Source organism: Opisthocomus hoazin, chromosome 2 (genome assembly GCF_030867145.1).
Source record: "Opisthocomus hoazin isolate bOpiHoa1 chromosome 2, bOpiHoa1.hap1, whole genome shotgun sequence".
Lineage (NCBI taxonomy): Eukaryota > Metazoa > Chordata > Aves > Opisthocomiformes > Opisthocomidae > Opisthocomus > Opisthocomus hoazin.
The window spans coordinates 115,104,813-115,121,148 of NC_134415.1; the positions used below are offsets into that span (position 1 = coordinate 115,104,813).

General features: G+C 50.1%; 1 protein-coding gene across 1 annotated transcript in view; it reads left to right on the forward strand.

Moving 5' to 3' along the window:
* Window positions 1-5,603: 5,603 nt before the first annotated feature.
* GRHL1 (grainyhead like transcription factor 1) overlaps window positions 5,604-16,336 on the forward strand; it is a 42,969-nt gene continuing 32,236 nt past the window's right edge. Inside the window, exons 1-6 of the mRNA XM_075445065.1 lie at window positions 5,604-5,650; window positions 8,940-9,126; window positions 12,169-12,239; window positions 13,756-14,146; window positions 14,928-15,004; window positions 15,833-15,989. Coding sequence (XP_075301180.1) covers window positions 5,604-5,650; window positions 8,940-9,126; window positions 12,169-12,239; window positions 13,756-14,146; window positions 14,928-15,004; window positions 15,833-15,989 — 930 coding nt within the window. The remainder of the gene's footprint in view (window positions 5,651-8,939; window positions 9,127-12,168; window positions 12,240-13,755; window positions 14,147-14,927; window positions 15,005-15,832; window positions 15,990-16,336) is intronic.

Genomic DNA, 16,336 nt, shown 5'->3' on the forward strand with positions numbered 1-16,336 from the left:
AGCTCAGAAGTCCATTCCTCAAAATGATGTTTCTCCCTTTATGGACGAAGAAGACTTTTGCTGACAGTCCTGAAAAATTATTTCAGGGTATTTATGCTAAGTTGTCATGAGGATGCTTTTGCAGGGGTGGGCGCAAAAGAAAGAGCACTCACAGGGCTCTTGGGAGAAGTCTGAAAATGTTAAGTCCCTGGATAGTGTGTCTGCTCCCTTGTTCATCTGTCCTTTCCCTGTGTCAGGTTGAGTAAGTTTTATGCTGCTTCATAGGCAGAGAAGAGTCAGGACAACTCCGCTGAACTAATCTTCTATTTTAATTCAAAATTAAATGGTCACACGTATTTCCTGGCGGAGCATGTTAGTATGTGGATTGGTCAAAGCAGTGTCTCTCGCCACATTTATCCTCACATGAAATGCAGAGTCCTTGCTTTCCAGTATGTCTTCTGCTGTGACTGGTCTTGTTACTCCTCACATGTGAAGCTCCGTTGTTTCTGGCCAGACTAGATGAGGGAGAGCACAAAGGGGATGCCAAGATGTGGAAACAGGTGAATGTGAAAGAGCTTTCCTCACTGCTGCTTGTGCTAGAATGCTGCTGAAAGGGTGAATGAGAGAGTGAGGATTGGCAGAACAAGAGATGATGAATGCTTGTGTCCTCACGTGAGGTTATAGCTGCCCTTGTACAACTGCTAATGGCAGCACTTCCAGAGCCAGAACACTCTTCCCCAATCCGCAGCATCTACTCTCTGCCTCCGGCAGTACATCAGGTAGTTTTAAAAGAAAATACAAGCACATTCCTCTGGCTCACATGGCTGCTCTGTATCGTGAAAGTATTCTTTGCCTGCTCATAGACTGCCCTGTTGTCCGAGCAGTGGCTTTGCTCATCAGCTGAAGACCCTGCCATTGCCTCATGAAAATGCCACCAAGTGTGTTTAGCGTCTATGTTGCAATCTCATAGCTTGGTTTGGATCCTGGGATGCTTCTGTGCTGCCTTTTCATGGAGGACAGCTGCGACGGCTGTCTGGTGGAGCATCATGTGCCTCTGACAGGGCTGCCCGAGGGGTGCGGAGTAGAGGCTGCTGCGAGAGAGAGAAGATGCCACCTCTTTACAGGCCTAGGGAAGAGAAGAGTGTCCTAAAACTATATCCAAGCACCCCAGCTCTCAAGACCAGGATATCAGACTGTAGAGCTAGTGAATTCCTGGTGAGCCGTCAGCTCCTCGCAAGCCAGGCGGGTTTCCCGGCGGCGGCCAGGCTGGGTCCTGTGCCTCTGCGCAGGACTGCGGCCGTGGTCCCTCAACGCGGTGCAGCAGGGCTCCCCACGAGCGCCGTGTGCACCTTGCTCTGACGGTGGGATGTGAAGGAATCCACCTGGCCCTGGATCTCACCCGCGCAATGAGTTGCGCTGTGTTGACAGAAGATTGTGACAAAACATTTTTGTTTGCTGCACTGAGGTCTGTGGTGTTCGTAACTCCTGACTGGGCAGCTGGGTGGTTTCCGTGCCGCGGACCAAAGCGGATTAGGCAGAGAACAGCACACAGCGAGAGAGCTGAACGCGCTGTTCTCTTGCCTCACCACTGTCGGCCTGCGCGGCAGGACCTGTACGCAGGAGTCCAACCCAGAGGAAGCGCAATGTTGAGCAGAGGCGAGGAATGTTCAGCGGGAGTGGAGAGCATGCTAAGGATTTTATTGTCAGTAAGATTCTAGGCTTCAGGCTGACCTTATTTTTTCTTTTTTAGTATTTAGGCTACTGTAAAATTGATTCATTTACATTGTAGTGATTTCAGAGTGGTCTCAGTCAGGCTGATGGAGCTGCATCTCCTGCCCCTGAAGACTCTCAACGCTCTCAACAGCATAGGGTTAAATACAGAATCAAAAGGGAAATTTTTAAGGAATGCCTATAAGATTGCACATAGGGATATGACTGAAGTGAAAAGCAAACTGTTTCTTTTATTGTCCTGTTCTGTGCTTCACACACTGTGCTTTCATTTATTTCTTTACCCTTTTTCCCTCCCAGCTTTTTCCATCTTCTCTTTCCTACAAGGCATTTCCAGCTTCCTCTTCCACTGTCACTTGGGTTTCTGTTTCTTTCCACTATGCCTGCTTGCACCTCACTTCCTAGTGAGTTCATGAACCTCTGCCTGGGCTTTTCTCTCTTTTTTCCAGCCCTTTGATGCCTTCAGGCTTATTCTGTGGGGGTCAGTGATCAGCTTTGGCCTTTACTTTTCTGGCTGTATGGTCAGTGACCACAGCCCTGCAGCAGAAAAGCAAAGCTTGCCTGCTGTGCTGTGGATGAAGTATAGAAGATTCACTGCTCTCTACAGCCAGCTCTGCAGCGTGGCCCTCCCATCTTAGGGGTTCAGATTGAGTAGGAAGTATCTTTTTTTGACTCCCTGATGTGTTTTGTGAAATCACACGTACTCTTACCAACCTGATGCAACTTGTTTGCATATTACACAGGTGTGAATGGCCAGTGCGTGCAGATGATAATTATCAGGTAGGAGATTTTAAAAACTTAGGTAAGTCATAACAGTAGCTGATCCTTGTCCAGAACAATTCCCAGTTTCTCTAGATAGCGAGGTCGACAGACAGACTAGGAAGAGGTGCAAGCACGTTGAGACAGTGCTCAACCAGATGGCTGCAAGTGGCGTGTGAGTTTGGTGGGGTTCCTTGCGTGTTTCGAGTGGGATGCGTTTAAAAGGAAATGAATACGTGAGCAAGGTAAGGAGAACGCTGAAGGCAGGACCGAGGCGGAGAGAAAGGTAAAGGGAAGGGCATGAGAGGTGGAGGAGAGCAGCGAGATCGAGGTGAAAGGGCTGAGGGAGGGAAGGAGTCGGAGGGAATGCCAGTCAGCGCAGGGCAAGGGAAGTCCTGCCAGAGCGCTGCCGCATCAGGCTGGCATGGCTTTACGCCCGAGCCAAAGCTCTGCTAAATCCCTCGGTGCTTCTTGCCGGGTTTTATTCAGTGGTGATGCAACCCAGTTAGTGACGTCACAGAAATACACCTACGAGTGGTGTTACAGAGTCTAGATTGTGACCGGCAGATTAGTCAGCGGTGTCACAATCCGGTGTTTATATCATTGTCTCCTGAATGTGGAAGTGATTGCTACGGAGATAACTAAGTTTTCATCGGCAAATCAGGCTGTTAGGAAAAGCCTTCTCTTTTTGCAGAGGCAAAAGCTTTGATTTATTTGGAATAAAATAATGGTAAATTCTAGTTTAGCAGAAATACCAAGCATGGCTCATTACTAAGATTTTAGCAATTTGGGTGCAACGTAAACATGTGACTGAATTTCAGCACGTACTGCATCTGGGTCACTGACAGCTACGGGGTGGTATTACATTTGATTGTTAATGAAAAGTATGCCTGTGTGCCAAAAAGCAGTGATGATGTCTGCACACCCCAGAACTCTGCAAACAGAAGCGGGGAGCGCAAGGAGTCAGTAACTCTTGAAAAAGTTAGCAGCCCTTCCCAGTACTTGCGATTTTGAGCTGGTTTTGTAATTTGTATCGGAAACAAAGCGAGTTATACTCGTTTGGAAAAAGGTAACTTTCTGACATCTTAATCGGATGACAGCATATTTTTTGTGTGTGAGAGCAGATAACATTTTGTCTTCTACATAATCTCAAATTAGATTTTTTTGAAGTAGGTTAAAAATACAGAATACCTTTTGTTGCATGCCATAAAGAACAATTTACACCAGTTCATTTCACTTTGCGGAGCAAGATCCTACTTCAGTAATGATATTTATCTTTTGCCATCCTAATGGCAATGTTTGCAGATCCAAACAAAGCATTTTGTTTCGAGAACGCTGGTTGTAATCCAGTCAGAGGATATTAAGCAACTTCCAGGATTAGACCCTTAGTGAAAGTTTGTTGCTTTAGTGTCATATTTCCTTCGGTTGGCTGTTTGAATTGTCCTTCTGTAGTTTTGCACCGGAGTATATCCTGTGCAAATAGGGAAGGGATTTTGACCTAGAAGGAGAGACCTCTTATTAGTGCGCATACTTTTCAATTACAGTAGCTATCTGGAGCATCTTGACATATGATAGATAGCATTGTTGCTGTATGGGTTTGATTCAACTCGTTACTTAAACAAGCAACCTCCCACCCTTATTTCTCAAGGAGAAACTGGAGATCTTTCTGATTTCAGGTCCTGCATGCCACTTTGGATGTATCCAACGTGTTTGTGGTGTTGCTGCTGCTGTTAAACCAGGCGCTTTGGGTGCATTTCCAGCAGTGACTCCAGCGCAAACCCCTCTCTCCCCCCAAACCCGGGTTCATCTGTGAGGCACCCAACGGCTCCAGCGCCCGCCGCGCTCGGGCAGCCGGCGCAGCGCTGGCGCGGATTAACGCGCCTCGCGTGGCCTTTAGACCTTCCTAAGGACGGGTTTAGTGCAGGAAAAAGAAATGAGGTTATAGGGGGTGGGAGAGGGAGAAGCGCGAAATGATCCGCGGGCCGTTCCCGCGTCCCCAGGGCCGGGGTCCCCTGAAGCGGCACGCGCTCGCGGGGTCGGGGCGCCGGCCGGGCCGCTCGGGCAGCGCGGGGGACTCCGGCGGGGCGGCCGTCCCAGCGCCCAACCCCCCGCGAGCCCTGTGTCTGCAGGCGGAGGGGTGAAACCGGGTGGAACAGGGGTTTATATTCCCCTCAGAAAAGCGGCCTTTGACAGCGCGGTACCGAGGGGGCCGCGGCGCGCACCCACGGCGCCTCAGCCCGCCCGGCGCCTCAGCCGCGACGTTCCCCGTCCGCCGCCGAGCCCCGCACGGCCGGCGGCACCGCCCCTCCCCGCCCGGCCGTCCAATGGGGGCGCGGCGGCTCCGCCCCGGGGACCGCGGCAGCCAATGGGGGGCGTCGCGCGGCGCCCGTCCACCTGCGGCTGCGGGAGCCACCTGAGCGGGCGAGAAAAGCCGACAAAACCCGTCGGTGCGGCGGGCTGCGCGCTGCTCTCTCCGCTCGCCCCCGCCTCGCCCTCCCGACCCGCCGGGCCAGTTCTGCCGCCTGCTGCCTCCGCCAGACATGACACAAGACTACGACAAGTGAGCGAGCCGGGCGGGGAGGGGAAGGGGAGGGATGGGGGGGGCAGAACCGGGTCCGGTCCGACCGGTGCTGCCGCCCCTCCGGGGGTAGCGGCCAGAGGGGCTCGCCGCCCGGGGCCCGCTCTCCTGCCGGGCCGGGCCGGGCCGGGGGGAGCCGCTCTCCGCGGGATCCCGCCCCCCTCCGTCTTCTCGGAGGAGTAACCGGGGCGGTGCGAAATGGCGGGGTGGGGGTGAGGAGGGGGCGAGCCCCGGCGGCGCAGCGGGGCGACCCCGGCGGCCACCCCGCCCCTGAGAGGCGAGCGGCGAGGCAGGGCCGGCTTTGAAACCCGACACCCGCGGCGAGGCGTGGGTCAGCGCCGCCGCCGTCCCGTCCCCCCCCGCCCCGCCGCGCCTTAAATGCGGGCGGGCGGTGGCGAGTGGGCCGCGCCGTCGGGAGGAGCGGGCGCCGCCGCAGCGCCGGGCTGCCCCTCCGCCGGGGGCTGAGGGAGGCGGGCGGAGCCGCAGCAGCGGGCCGGCCGGCCGTCTGTCCTTCCGTCCGTCCGTCCCCCCCGAGCCCCCCGCGGCGGCAGCGGCCCCCATGGACTTCTACGAGGCGCACCCCTCCGGGAAGGTGGATTTCGGCAGGTGAGGGCCCGGCGGGACCCCGGCGAGCCGGGCGGTGAAGGAGTTAAACGCCGCGCTGCGGGCGGGCTCCGTGCGGCTCGGCGGGGCGGGTCGGGGGTTTCGGGTCCGCTCCCGCGCCGGTCGCTGGAACGGGGCGGCCCGGAGGCGGTTGGGAGAACCCACCGCAAAATTACTGCGTGCTGGACGATCGGCGGCTCGAACGCGCTCGTCTCCTAGGGAAGGAGTAGGGGTTTTGTCAATTTATTTTCTTTCGTATACCGCTCTCTAAGGGAGGGCGCTAAGGCAGCGGCTCGCCAGCCTCACGCTGTGCTCCGGGGTTTCGTACGGGCCGTTACCTCCCGGGACGCCCGGTAGGTGCGGACGCGGCGGCGGAGCTGCGTGCGCCCGGCTGTCCCGGCGGGCAGCGGCCGGGCGTCCCTCCGGCCCAGCACTGCGGCTGTGGCCGGGACCGGCCGGCGTCCGCGGGGCGGCTGCGGGGCGGGCTCTGCACCGGTGGAGGGGGGAGGGAGCGGTTCCTGTGGTGGGAGCGCAGGACCATGAGGGGACTGGAGCATCTCTCCTAGGAGGAAAGGCTGAGGGAGATGGGCTTGTTCAGCCTGGAGAAGAGAAGGCTGAGAGGGGATCTTAGAAGTGCTTATAAATATCTGAAGGGTGGGTGTCAGGAGGATGGGGCCAGACTCTTTTCAGTGGTGCCCAGTGACAGGACAAGGGGCAATGGGCACAGACTGAAGCATAGGAAGTTCCGTCTGAACATGAGGAAGAACTTCTTCCCTCTGAGGGTGACGGAGCACTGGAACAGGCTGCCCAGGGAGGTGGTGGAGTCTCCTTCTCTGGAGATATTCAAGACCCGCCTGGGTGCAGTCCTGTGCAGCCTGCTGTAGGTGAACCTGCTTGGGCAGGGGGGTTGAACTAGATGACCCCCAGAGGTCCCTTCCAACTCCTACCCTTCTGTGATTCTGTGACTTGGTGGGCTGCTGAATCCTTGCAGGTGAAGAGAGAGGGTAGCTGCTTTTTGCGATATTCCTTTGCTTACGCTTCGGTCACATAGAAAATAAAATTCAGAAATTGTTAAAACTGCAGTAGGAGACTTAGTTGCAGCCTTTGCTGGACATGTCTGCTACTTTATGAGCAGATCCATGTGCTGGTAATCTTGAAACCTAAAGTTCAGGAGAAATAAATGTCTTCCTTCTCTTATTAATACGTTCTCATTTTCCTGAAAGAAGCCGTGGTTCTGTTAAGGATTGAGTTACTGCCAAGCCCTGTGCTTCTTTTGATAATTCTGCGGATAATTCTTTCTGTGCTGCTTTTAGAGGGGTAGGTTACCTGTAGGGCAATACGCATTACATTTAGGTGTTGCAATGACAAAGAAATCGCACAAAAATACGTAGGTTTTGCATTTGCTGCATTTCTGGCTAGTGGCTGCTTTAGTTCTCAGTAGTTTTGGTTCTCCCTTGGTTCTCTCTTTCCATGTAAGCATTGCGTTGCTGGAGGGAATCAGCTTAGTGGTCTGCTGAGTCCCAGCAAGGCTGACTTGGCCCTTGAGCTTAGCAGGGATGGAGCAGGTGAACTGCACCTGGGATGCTTCAGTTGCCTTTTTCTTTATGAGTGAGGATTTACCCGTTTGCTATGGATATTCGAGGTTTCCTTTATCACACTGTATAAGAATAGGAGCTTGTATCACGTCCCCAAAAGAAATTCTGCCTTATCTTCTGCTGTGCAGTCTTTGGTAGAAAGTGGATGTCCTCAATACCAGAGGTATCTCCAGTTTGGTATCTGTGTCAGTGTGTACCCAAACATGTGCAAAGACCTAAAGAAAGGGCTTGTTGTTGTTGTTGTTTGCTTTTTTCCAACTGTATAGTACTGATTTATAGCCACAAAGTGCTCTTACAAATCCTGGAAACTCCCACTGGCTTTAAGTGTCCTCAGCTCAGCCAAGCTGTCCCATTGAAGTTCAGCGATACTCCTTGTGTAACTGCTAAAGGATCGAAGGAGTAATTTGCAAAGTGCTTTGCAATCTTTTTTGGTAGAAGGTGGTGATAAATGTAGGATACTGTTAAGCTGATTATAGTGATTAGAGTGTTTCACAACCCTGTATTTCACAACTTTTTGTACTTGTAGTATATTTCAATCTCTGAAAGCAACTGGGTAAATAGGTGAAAAGAATGCTTATCTACTGGGGAAGGGGTGTGATGGTGGTGGGGAACTGTGTTTTGTGGGGTTTGGGGGGGGGTTGTAATTATTTTAAACTATCATCAATTCATTAAAAAATGCTGAGTTTGGGATTATTTAAGAAAATAAAAAAGCCTCCCTCCTCTCTCTGCCAGTCTGCAGTAAACTAATGTTATGCTTGCACTGGAAAAGAAAACTGTTTGAACTGATTTAAGTGTCAGATTTAAATGATGTTAGCTTGAGCTGACTTGAAAGATGAAGCATATATTTTACTAATAGAACCAAAGTCTGATAAGTTGTCTAAGCTGGTAGGACAGCATTTTCTACACATGTCCCACTTTCACTTGTGGGCAGAAGGTCCAAGTCATCTTGTTCCCAGCAATCTCAAAATGTTTGGAATAAATGTAATTTTTTTGTATACTAAAACATAAAGGGGAAACACTCCAGTTTTTCTCTTCCACCCCCACCCCCCCCCCAGTCATCTGTTGAGGGTGTTTAAAACTAGTGTCATGTATTATTTCAGCAGTAACCAGGCAGTGAGTCTTTTGACTTCCCTTGTCAGAAAAATTCACTGCCAAATTGATTGAAGGACCCTTTGACCAGTTTTCGTGTGTAGTCTATAACTAATCAGCAGCTTCCAGATATACTCCGAGAGGGAGGATGCCTTCTGAAAGCTCTGGGAGAAAGAGATGTTTAGTTAATTCACATTTTCTAGTCCCACGTGGGAACTGGAGCAGGTTGCGGCTCGGTAATATTACGTGTGATGTGCTAGAGGTTTTGTCGGTGGTAGCCCAGTAAGCGCCTGTAACTTTTTCTGGGCTGGATTTGGAGCGTGAGCAGGTCAGTGGTGCTCTTAAACGGCTTTGTGATTTTATATAGGCTGGTGTAATCCAGCTGAGTTTGGTCAAATTAATTCCGATTTACATTGAGAGCAAGTGAGATCAGAATTAGGTTTCTGGGCTTTTTGTGTTGACTAATCCTTGCAGTGCACTGAATCAGAATATGAACCCTGTGAAACTGGGACAGCTAATATTGAAGAACTTTAGGAATGTTTTTCATGTGTTCTAACAGGTGCCTTTTTCCTTTCTCCTTTCTTTTTTTTTTTTTGTTATGATTCAAGTAAAAGACCTGTGTTGGTTCTTCAGAATGACTCTCTCTACTCTCAGAGACGTCCTTACACCAGTGAAGATGAGGCTTGGAAAACCTTTCTGGAAAATCCCCTTACAGCAGCTACCAAAGCTATGATGAGCATCAATGGTGATGAAGACAGCGCAGCTGCCCTCGGACTGCTCTATGATTACTACAAGGTAGATTGGCGTGGGTACGCTCTGACAGCCTGCAGAGTTCTTGTTCCTCCTGTGGAAAAGGTGCCATTTGCTAGAGGATTTTACAGAACCTGTGGATAGATCATGAGGACTTTAAACTATGTGGTTTTTAAACAGAAAAAAATTCCATGTCCCATTTTCTGAAAACTTTTGGTTTTTTTAGCTCAGTGAAATTGTATCACCTGGATCTTAATGTAATGGGTCACAGCCGCAGTAGCACTTTGCCTGTCGACTCAAGGTTCTGCAGGAGGCAGTGTATTATAGAAACAGTCGTGAAGAATGAGGCTTGGGAGCATGTCTGTGTCTGAATGTAAATACACATGGAGAAAGAAACTTCTCTCCTTTTGCTGGTGTGATCCCTGTTCTGGTGGGGCCGTTGGCTTTTGCTGGGGCATTGATGTCCTGCCTTAGTCTTGGCTGGTACTAAGCTAGAACTACAGATTTTTGATGGTGTGTGGGGCAGAAACATCTACCTGCAGGATTTGCTGTCTGCATCCCTCTAACCCTCAGTGAGCTTCGGCTGCCACAGTCTGTTAATCCTTTGGCTGCCGCGGTTGTCTTCCCCGGCATTTACGGTCTTCTCGGAGATATGCGGCTTCCTAGGTGCTCGCAGGTGAATTGAACACAGTCAAACAGATAACCCTCTGCTCTGTGTGGGGTACGTTTTGCTGAGCTTTCTTTCTGAAATACCAGAAGTCTAAGCCAGGGTAGTTATCTCTGGTCCACGTCCAAGTCGGTGGCGACCAGCGGGTGTTTCTATGCAGGGAGGCGTCCCGCTTGTGTTAGACGCTTGCCTTATGGTGGCCTGGCTCACCGGGTGGAGATGCCTTTTTTTTTTTTCTCCTTTGCTGAGTGTGCAGGGAGGCCAGAAGGCTGACTTGGCTCACATTCCTGATGTTTTGGCTAGTGACTTTTAACAGTAGTGAGCACAATTGCCAGGCTCGGTATGTTCTTCAAGCACGAGCAGAGGTTGCCTTGTGCATGCAAAGTCCTTGCCTGCCCTTTTAAGAGTTGAACATGTCTTACATATCAAAATACTCTTGCAATGCTTAATATGGAGATTAGTGTTCTACGCACATGACAAAATGCCACAGACTCACTGATGTGGATGTTATGTGGCTAGTTTTGTGAGAAAACGGACTTTCTGCTTTGTGCCTGCACTTGCTACGCTCTTGGGGAAAAAAAACACAGCACTTCCACCATAATGATTTTAATCCGCAAAATCGATTTTGATTTCTAAACCTGTAGATTACAAAGAGGATGGTGATGTTGACTCTTCATACTTGGCAAAGCAGAAGGGATTCGCTGTACATTAATGTCTCATTTGGGGTTTCCTCTTATGTTTGGGTGTCTGTGGGTGTACAGAGAAATCGGTGGAAGAACAGGTATGCTGCACACTTGCATGAAGCAAAATGGTTAGAGCTTGAAAGATTTATTGAGGGCTGTTATGAAGTAATGCTAGAGGGGTGATGTCTAGGCATTTCTAATACGCCCCCTCTGCAATATTAAAGGCAGCTGATGAGATCACCTCCTTATAAAAAAAACAAAACTAAACAACTCGACTTTTCTTCCATTTGACTAATGAGCTACCCGGATAGCTCAACTGTAGTTGATAAGGCCTTAGGGGAAACAAATTTTTTTATCAAAATGTAGAATTTAGGAGTATTGGATTTGAGGCCAAACACAGCTTGGAAGGCCCTTGTTTTTCAGTGACAAGTTAGCATTGGCCTCTTAGCAGTCTCCAGCTAGAGATTCTCCACGTTTTGCTGGTGGAAAATCCAAGAGTTCTGGTGTTACATGGAGATTCCACGTTATGTGGAAGAGCCAGGACTTGGGTTTTATTTAGCTGGGGGCTGTTCAGAGAAGTATGCTGTTCACACAGGTGTGCCGTTGGCCTTTGAGTGTCAATAAAGTGGTGATTCCCTGCGTTGCACCCAAGCTGGCAAACGCAGGCAGTACCTGACCAGGCTTCAGCGAAGGCAGGTGGTGGGAGTTTTACTCCTCCTTACACTGCAAGGTGTTTGCTTTGCTCATTCAGGAGGTGTGTTGAGGGTGACAAAAGTCCTGGGCCCCGTGTGTGTTTGCAGAGGAGCTGGCTTGGACTTGCTGTGCGCTTGAGGGGACCTGAGCACCACAGACGGATGCCAGCGGTGGTGAGAGCTGTGCAGGTTGCCGGGATGCTCTCTGTGTGCTCTGGTGAACCGAGCTGCCACAGGGCCAGGAGTTCACCTTCTTCTGTACGCCATGGCCTTGCAGCACAGGCAGGAAAATGACGTGTGTCTGTGTGTGGACTAGGTGGCTTGTGTGATCGGTGTTGCAGTGTTTTCGGGGAAAATCCTGTCCATGACATAAGGTAAGAGGAGCAGTACTGAGATGCCTTGTGTCTTAAATGCAGGGCACTGGTGGCTGCCTTTTCTCTATAAAAGGTTTAATATGGTTTGGGCCAGTGTGTTGTGTGTGGCCTTGCACAAAAATGAGCTGTAGCATCCCAATACACTTATCAAACCTGGTCCTCCCCAAATCCCATGGCCTCCAAGGAGAAAGAAAAGCCTCAAGTGGTCTTTGAGGAAGCGGCTTAGAGAGCACACCTTCAGGAGGAAGGGACTGTGGAGCAGCATCCTTTCGTAAGCCTTCAGCTCATGCAGAAAGCTGAACTCGGCCAGCCTGCAGAGGAGAAGACTTGCACTGCCAGTGCAAACCTTGGTGCCCTCCTCCTGGTCTGCTCACCCCAGTGCTGGTGCTAGAACCAGGGATGGCCAGTTTTCTGCACCAGTTCTCACACTGCCTGGTGGTGGCAGGAGCCCAGCCAGCTGGGTCAGGTATGCAGGGATCTGCAGGGCATCACCTGGGGTGGTCTTGGCATCCCAGAGCTGTGCAAACGTTGATCAAGCTCTAATGCTAGTAATGACTGGTGTCGGAGAGCGATGCTTTCTTAATTTAACCAAATGGCTGTGCTTTGAGGAGCTATTTATTTTTTTTGTATGGGAAGAGGAATGCAATTATAGTATGTCTTGTATTTCTCAGGTTCCAAGGGAGAGGAGATCTTCCACAGCTAAACCAGAGGTAGAACATCCTGACCAAGACCATAGCAAAAGGTATCACTTTTTATTATTGCGTCTTTGCTTATCTGCCTTCCCTCCTAGACCACCAAAGCTGCTGAAGGAAAGTAACTTGCTGCTGCAGTGCAGTGTTGTGCTGGAAGAGAGAAATCGTTTGCTTTTCCTCTGTGCCCCAAATTCCTGTGCTGCCCCAGGAAAAGGATGGAAATTGGACCTTGATGTGGAGATCTGAGGCCCAAACTGCTTCTCATCGCCATCCATCTGCTTGCTGTGTACTGGTGTCATACAGTCAGCGTAGCGAAAGCTGTTCTCTTTAACACTAGGCACAGCCTGGTAGCACAGGCACCCCTTCCCAAGGCTGCGGAGGTGACTGGTGACCCTTTTATTTTTGCGTGCGGTTGCCTCAGTTGCTCTTTGCTGATCTTGTTCTCGGGCAATAGCAGCGTTGATTTTTTGTGCATGGGCTGATAGGGAAGGACTTCAAAGTGCTTGTGATTTAGTTTTGCATTTGTATTGTTTGTGGGCTTCTTTTGTATCCTCTGGAACTCCTTTCTTTCTTCTTCTTCCTGTCTTCCCTCTCCTGCGCCTCCCAAGCAGAAGATGATACTGATTAAGTAAATATTACGAACATGAGGTTCATTCAAGCCAGGCTTCCACTCCTACCATCCTCTTCCTTTGGACAGACTAGAATGCTTGAAGGACTCAAGGTGAGGTTTGTGGTCTGGCTGAGCCAACTGAATGACTCGTCGTTGTGAAGAGCAGTCTGGTTCCCACTGCTCCCCTCATACCAGCTCTGGTTTTCCACTGACCCATAACCTAGCAGAAAAAATGAAGTGGCTAGTTTTCTGCCAAGGGAACAAGCCAAACTGGCTCACCAAGGGGACAGAAGGAGCGTCAGAACTGGTGCAAGGGAGAGGGCAGGACAACGTTGTTGGGAGGGAGAAAGGGAGGACAGGCTGGCTTAGTGGTTACTAGCTGTGAGGTCAGCTCAGCCGCAGATCTCGGTGTCGTCCTGGCAGAAATGAGCGCGGTGGGGTGGAGAGTGTGAAGTTACGCAAACCACTCCAGGGAGTCTCGGTGTGGATTTTCTTTGGGGGGAGTTGGGCATATGAAAACGAGACGTAATTTCCCTATTAATGCTTCCCAGATGGCATGCAGTCCTAGGGCAGAGGAGCAGCAGTCTTGCTCTCAGTCCTTCTCCATCTGCCAAAGAGCAGTTTCATGGAGCCTGCATGTGCCTGTGCATGGTGGGAAGGGCCTCGAAGCGCTTAGTTTTAGGCCATTGTTTTCCAAGCAGTGAGGATCTGGGCTGTGAACCCTCACGCTTTACTCAAGGGTAATTCATCTCCAAGGTAGGGTTGTTAGCAGTGGGTGAGGTTTCTTTTTTGAAGGAGTTTCTCAGCTTTTCAGGTTAGGATTGAGCTGTGCGCAAGCAGGAGAGCTGGTATCAGCTGTCCTTGTCCAAAAGCCAGAGAAGTATTTCTAGCTCTTGTTTAATGAGAAAATAAACTGTATAATTGATGTATGATTTTTTTTTCTTTGTCCTTTAAAGGAACAGCATCCCAAATGTGACAGAACAGTCACTCATTTCTGCTGGAGAAAACAGAGTCCAGGTTCTGAAAAATGTGCCTTTCAACATTGTCCTTCCACACACGCCCCAGATGGGCATGGACAAGAGGGGTCACCTTACAACCCCTGACACAACGGTCACCGTTTCAATTGCCACAATGCCCACCCATTCCATCAAAACGGAGACGCAGCCCCACGGCTTTGCAGTGGGCATCCCACCAAGTGTCTACCACCCCGAGCCCCCCGAGCGGGTGGTGGTCTTCGACAGGAACCTCAATCCCGACCAGTTCAGTTCCAACACCCAGCCTCAAAACTCACAGAGAAGAACACCAGACTCCACTTTCTCAGAGACTTTCAAGGAGGGCGTGCAAGAGGTACCAAGAGAGGCAGTTGCTGTGTGTGTGTGTGTGCGTGTCTTGATCTGGATGGAGAGATCCAGTTCCATCTTTGTTCTTGTTACATCGGCCAGAAATCTGTTCAGTGATTTAGGAATAGAAGACTTTCTCAGAAAGGTGTACAAGTATTAATTTAGTAAATAAAACCTTCACAACATGAAGTCGTTAGCAAAAGCGAATGACTGATCTTACTAGTGACAGAGCCTTTGGCTTGCAGGGTGTGGAAATAGTTACCTTGATCCACAGCACCGGGCCAGGTTTTGCAAGAGTTCATCGCTCCGCATTGCCTCCGCAGGTACCGAAGCGAGGTGGCTGTGTCTGTAAGCTGCCTTGCTGCCAGTTTCTAGGCGTGGTGTGTCAGTGGAAAACAGTTGGTTTATTTAGGGACCTTGAGTGAGAGTTCAGCTTGGATGAAAATCCATGTGTTTTGTTTTATGGAATCAGCTGAAAAAGACTAAGTCTATGTTTTGATTTTTAAGCCAGGCATTAAGGAATGTGTGTGGCTGTGCCGTCTCTTTGAGATTTGGGGGAACTTTAAAATGTTGCCCTAAGCTGACTCAGAAGGCTTGTGAGATATTGGCACCCAAAAGTTTTGGTTTAAAACCCAGTTCAAGTGTCCTGCTTGTACAAACTAAAGATCAGTTGTTCTCTGGTGATCAATTGCCTGCCAGAAGTTCTGTGGCAACGAGTTATCTGTTTAATCTTGGCTTTCCTTGTTGCTGCTGTGTTAATTGTTGCGTTTTGTTTGTGTCTGCCCCAGGTTTTCTTTCCTACTGAACTGAATCTCCGGATGGCCAACATGAATTCAGAAGATTATGTGTTTGACAACATTTCTGGGTAATGCTTTAAGCCCCCTGCTTGCCCCTGTCCTCCTTCTCTTTTACGGTTGGCTTGTCCTCGAGCAAGCAGTACAGCTCGTTCCCTTCTGTGCTTAGTCTCTGTCAGGCACTGGGGACACTGTGGATCTCAAAACTACAACAGCACCTGCTCATTCGGATTTCACGGTTGAAAATCCTGCCTGTATCTTTAAGGAAAACTACAGGCAGTGTTAGAAATGCCAGCCCATTTCAATGCTGCCCTGTTTCAGTCCATGTCCTTGTAACAACCCCCTGTCCAGGGGGAAGGAGCAGTGTTGTCTGTCAGCTCTTCAGTGGTCTCAGCTGGCTTTCAGCTGCCTCCCTCTCCCTGACCTGCTTGCCTTGCTCTCTCCCTGTTGGAAATCTACAACAGGAACAGGAAGCGCGAAACTCATCTGAACTCAAAGGGATGGGAATAAACTAGTTGTTTGGTTAGCTGCAGTTGACCGAGAGGTAGCAGGAAAAGACCGGCCACTGAATGGCTTGTTAGCTTGTGAATTTTAATTTAATTGCTAATAGATGCTTTTCTGCTCCGTGGGAGTAGCTCGCTGTTCTTGACCTGAATAGGGAGCTTCCAGTCTTGCCCGCTGATGCATCTTGGGATTTAGCTTGCCAAGAACTTCTCTTAAATGTTCATTCATGAAGGAAATGATTGAAAAAGGGGCTCATCCTGTTTTCCAACTTCCTTGCCTGTTGATGGCTTAGTGAGTCAACTAACAGCTTTGGAATTTCTCCAGATTAAATGTAGAACATTTAATCAGCTTTCCAGGAAAATGCCTTAGCAATCACTGCCCTCTTCGCTCCATAGGAATAACTTTGAATACACGCTGGAAGCCTCCAAGTCCCTCCGACAGAAGCCTGGGGACAGCACGATGACTTACCTGAATAAAGGTCAATTTTACCCCATCACGCTGAAAGAAGTCAGCAGCAGTGAAGGAATCCATCACCCCATCAGTAAAGTCCGAGTGAGTGGCAGCTCTTGTGGTTTCTTGGGAAAGAGGGTGTGTACGATGGTAGCCTTAAACTCTCCCAAAGTGCACTAATCTAAACCAGAGCATCAGCACGAAGGCCAGCTTACCCGCTCGCTTACGTCAATGTTCGTTCCTTCACTGTCCACTTACTTCCAGACCAACCCTTCCTGGCTCAGTCTGTTACGAAGTGGTGTCAGCACTTGTGTAAAGGTGATGCAACACCTGGAATGAGATCCTTGAACTCCAGTTAGGAGAGCAGTTCTGCTGATCTCTGTTTATGACCCAGAAAGCACTGCTGTCCGCCTTCCTGCTTGGCACCGGTGTGCCAGGTATACTGTGGT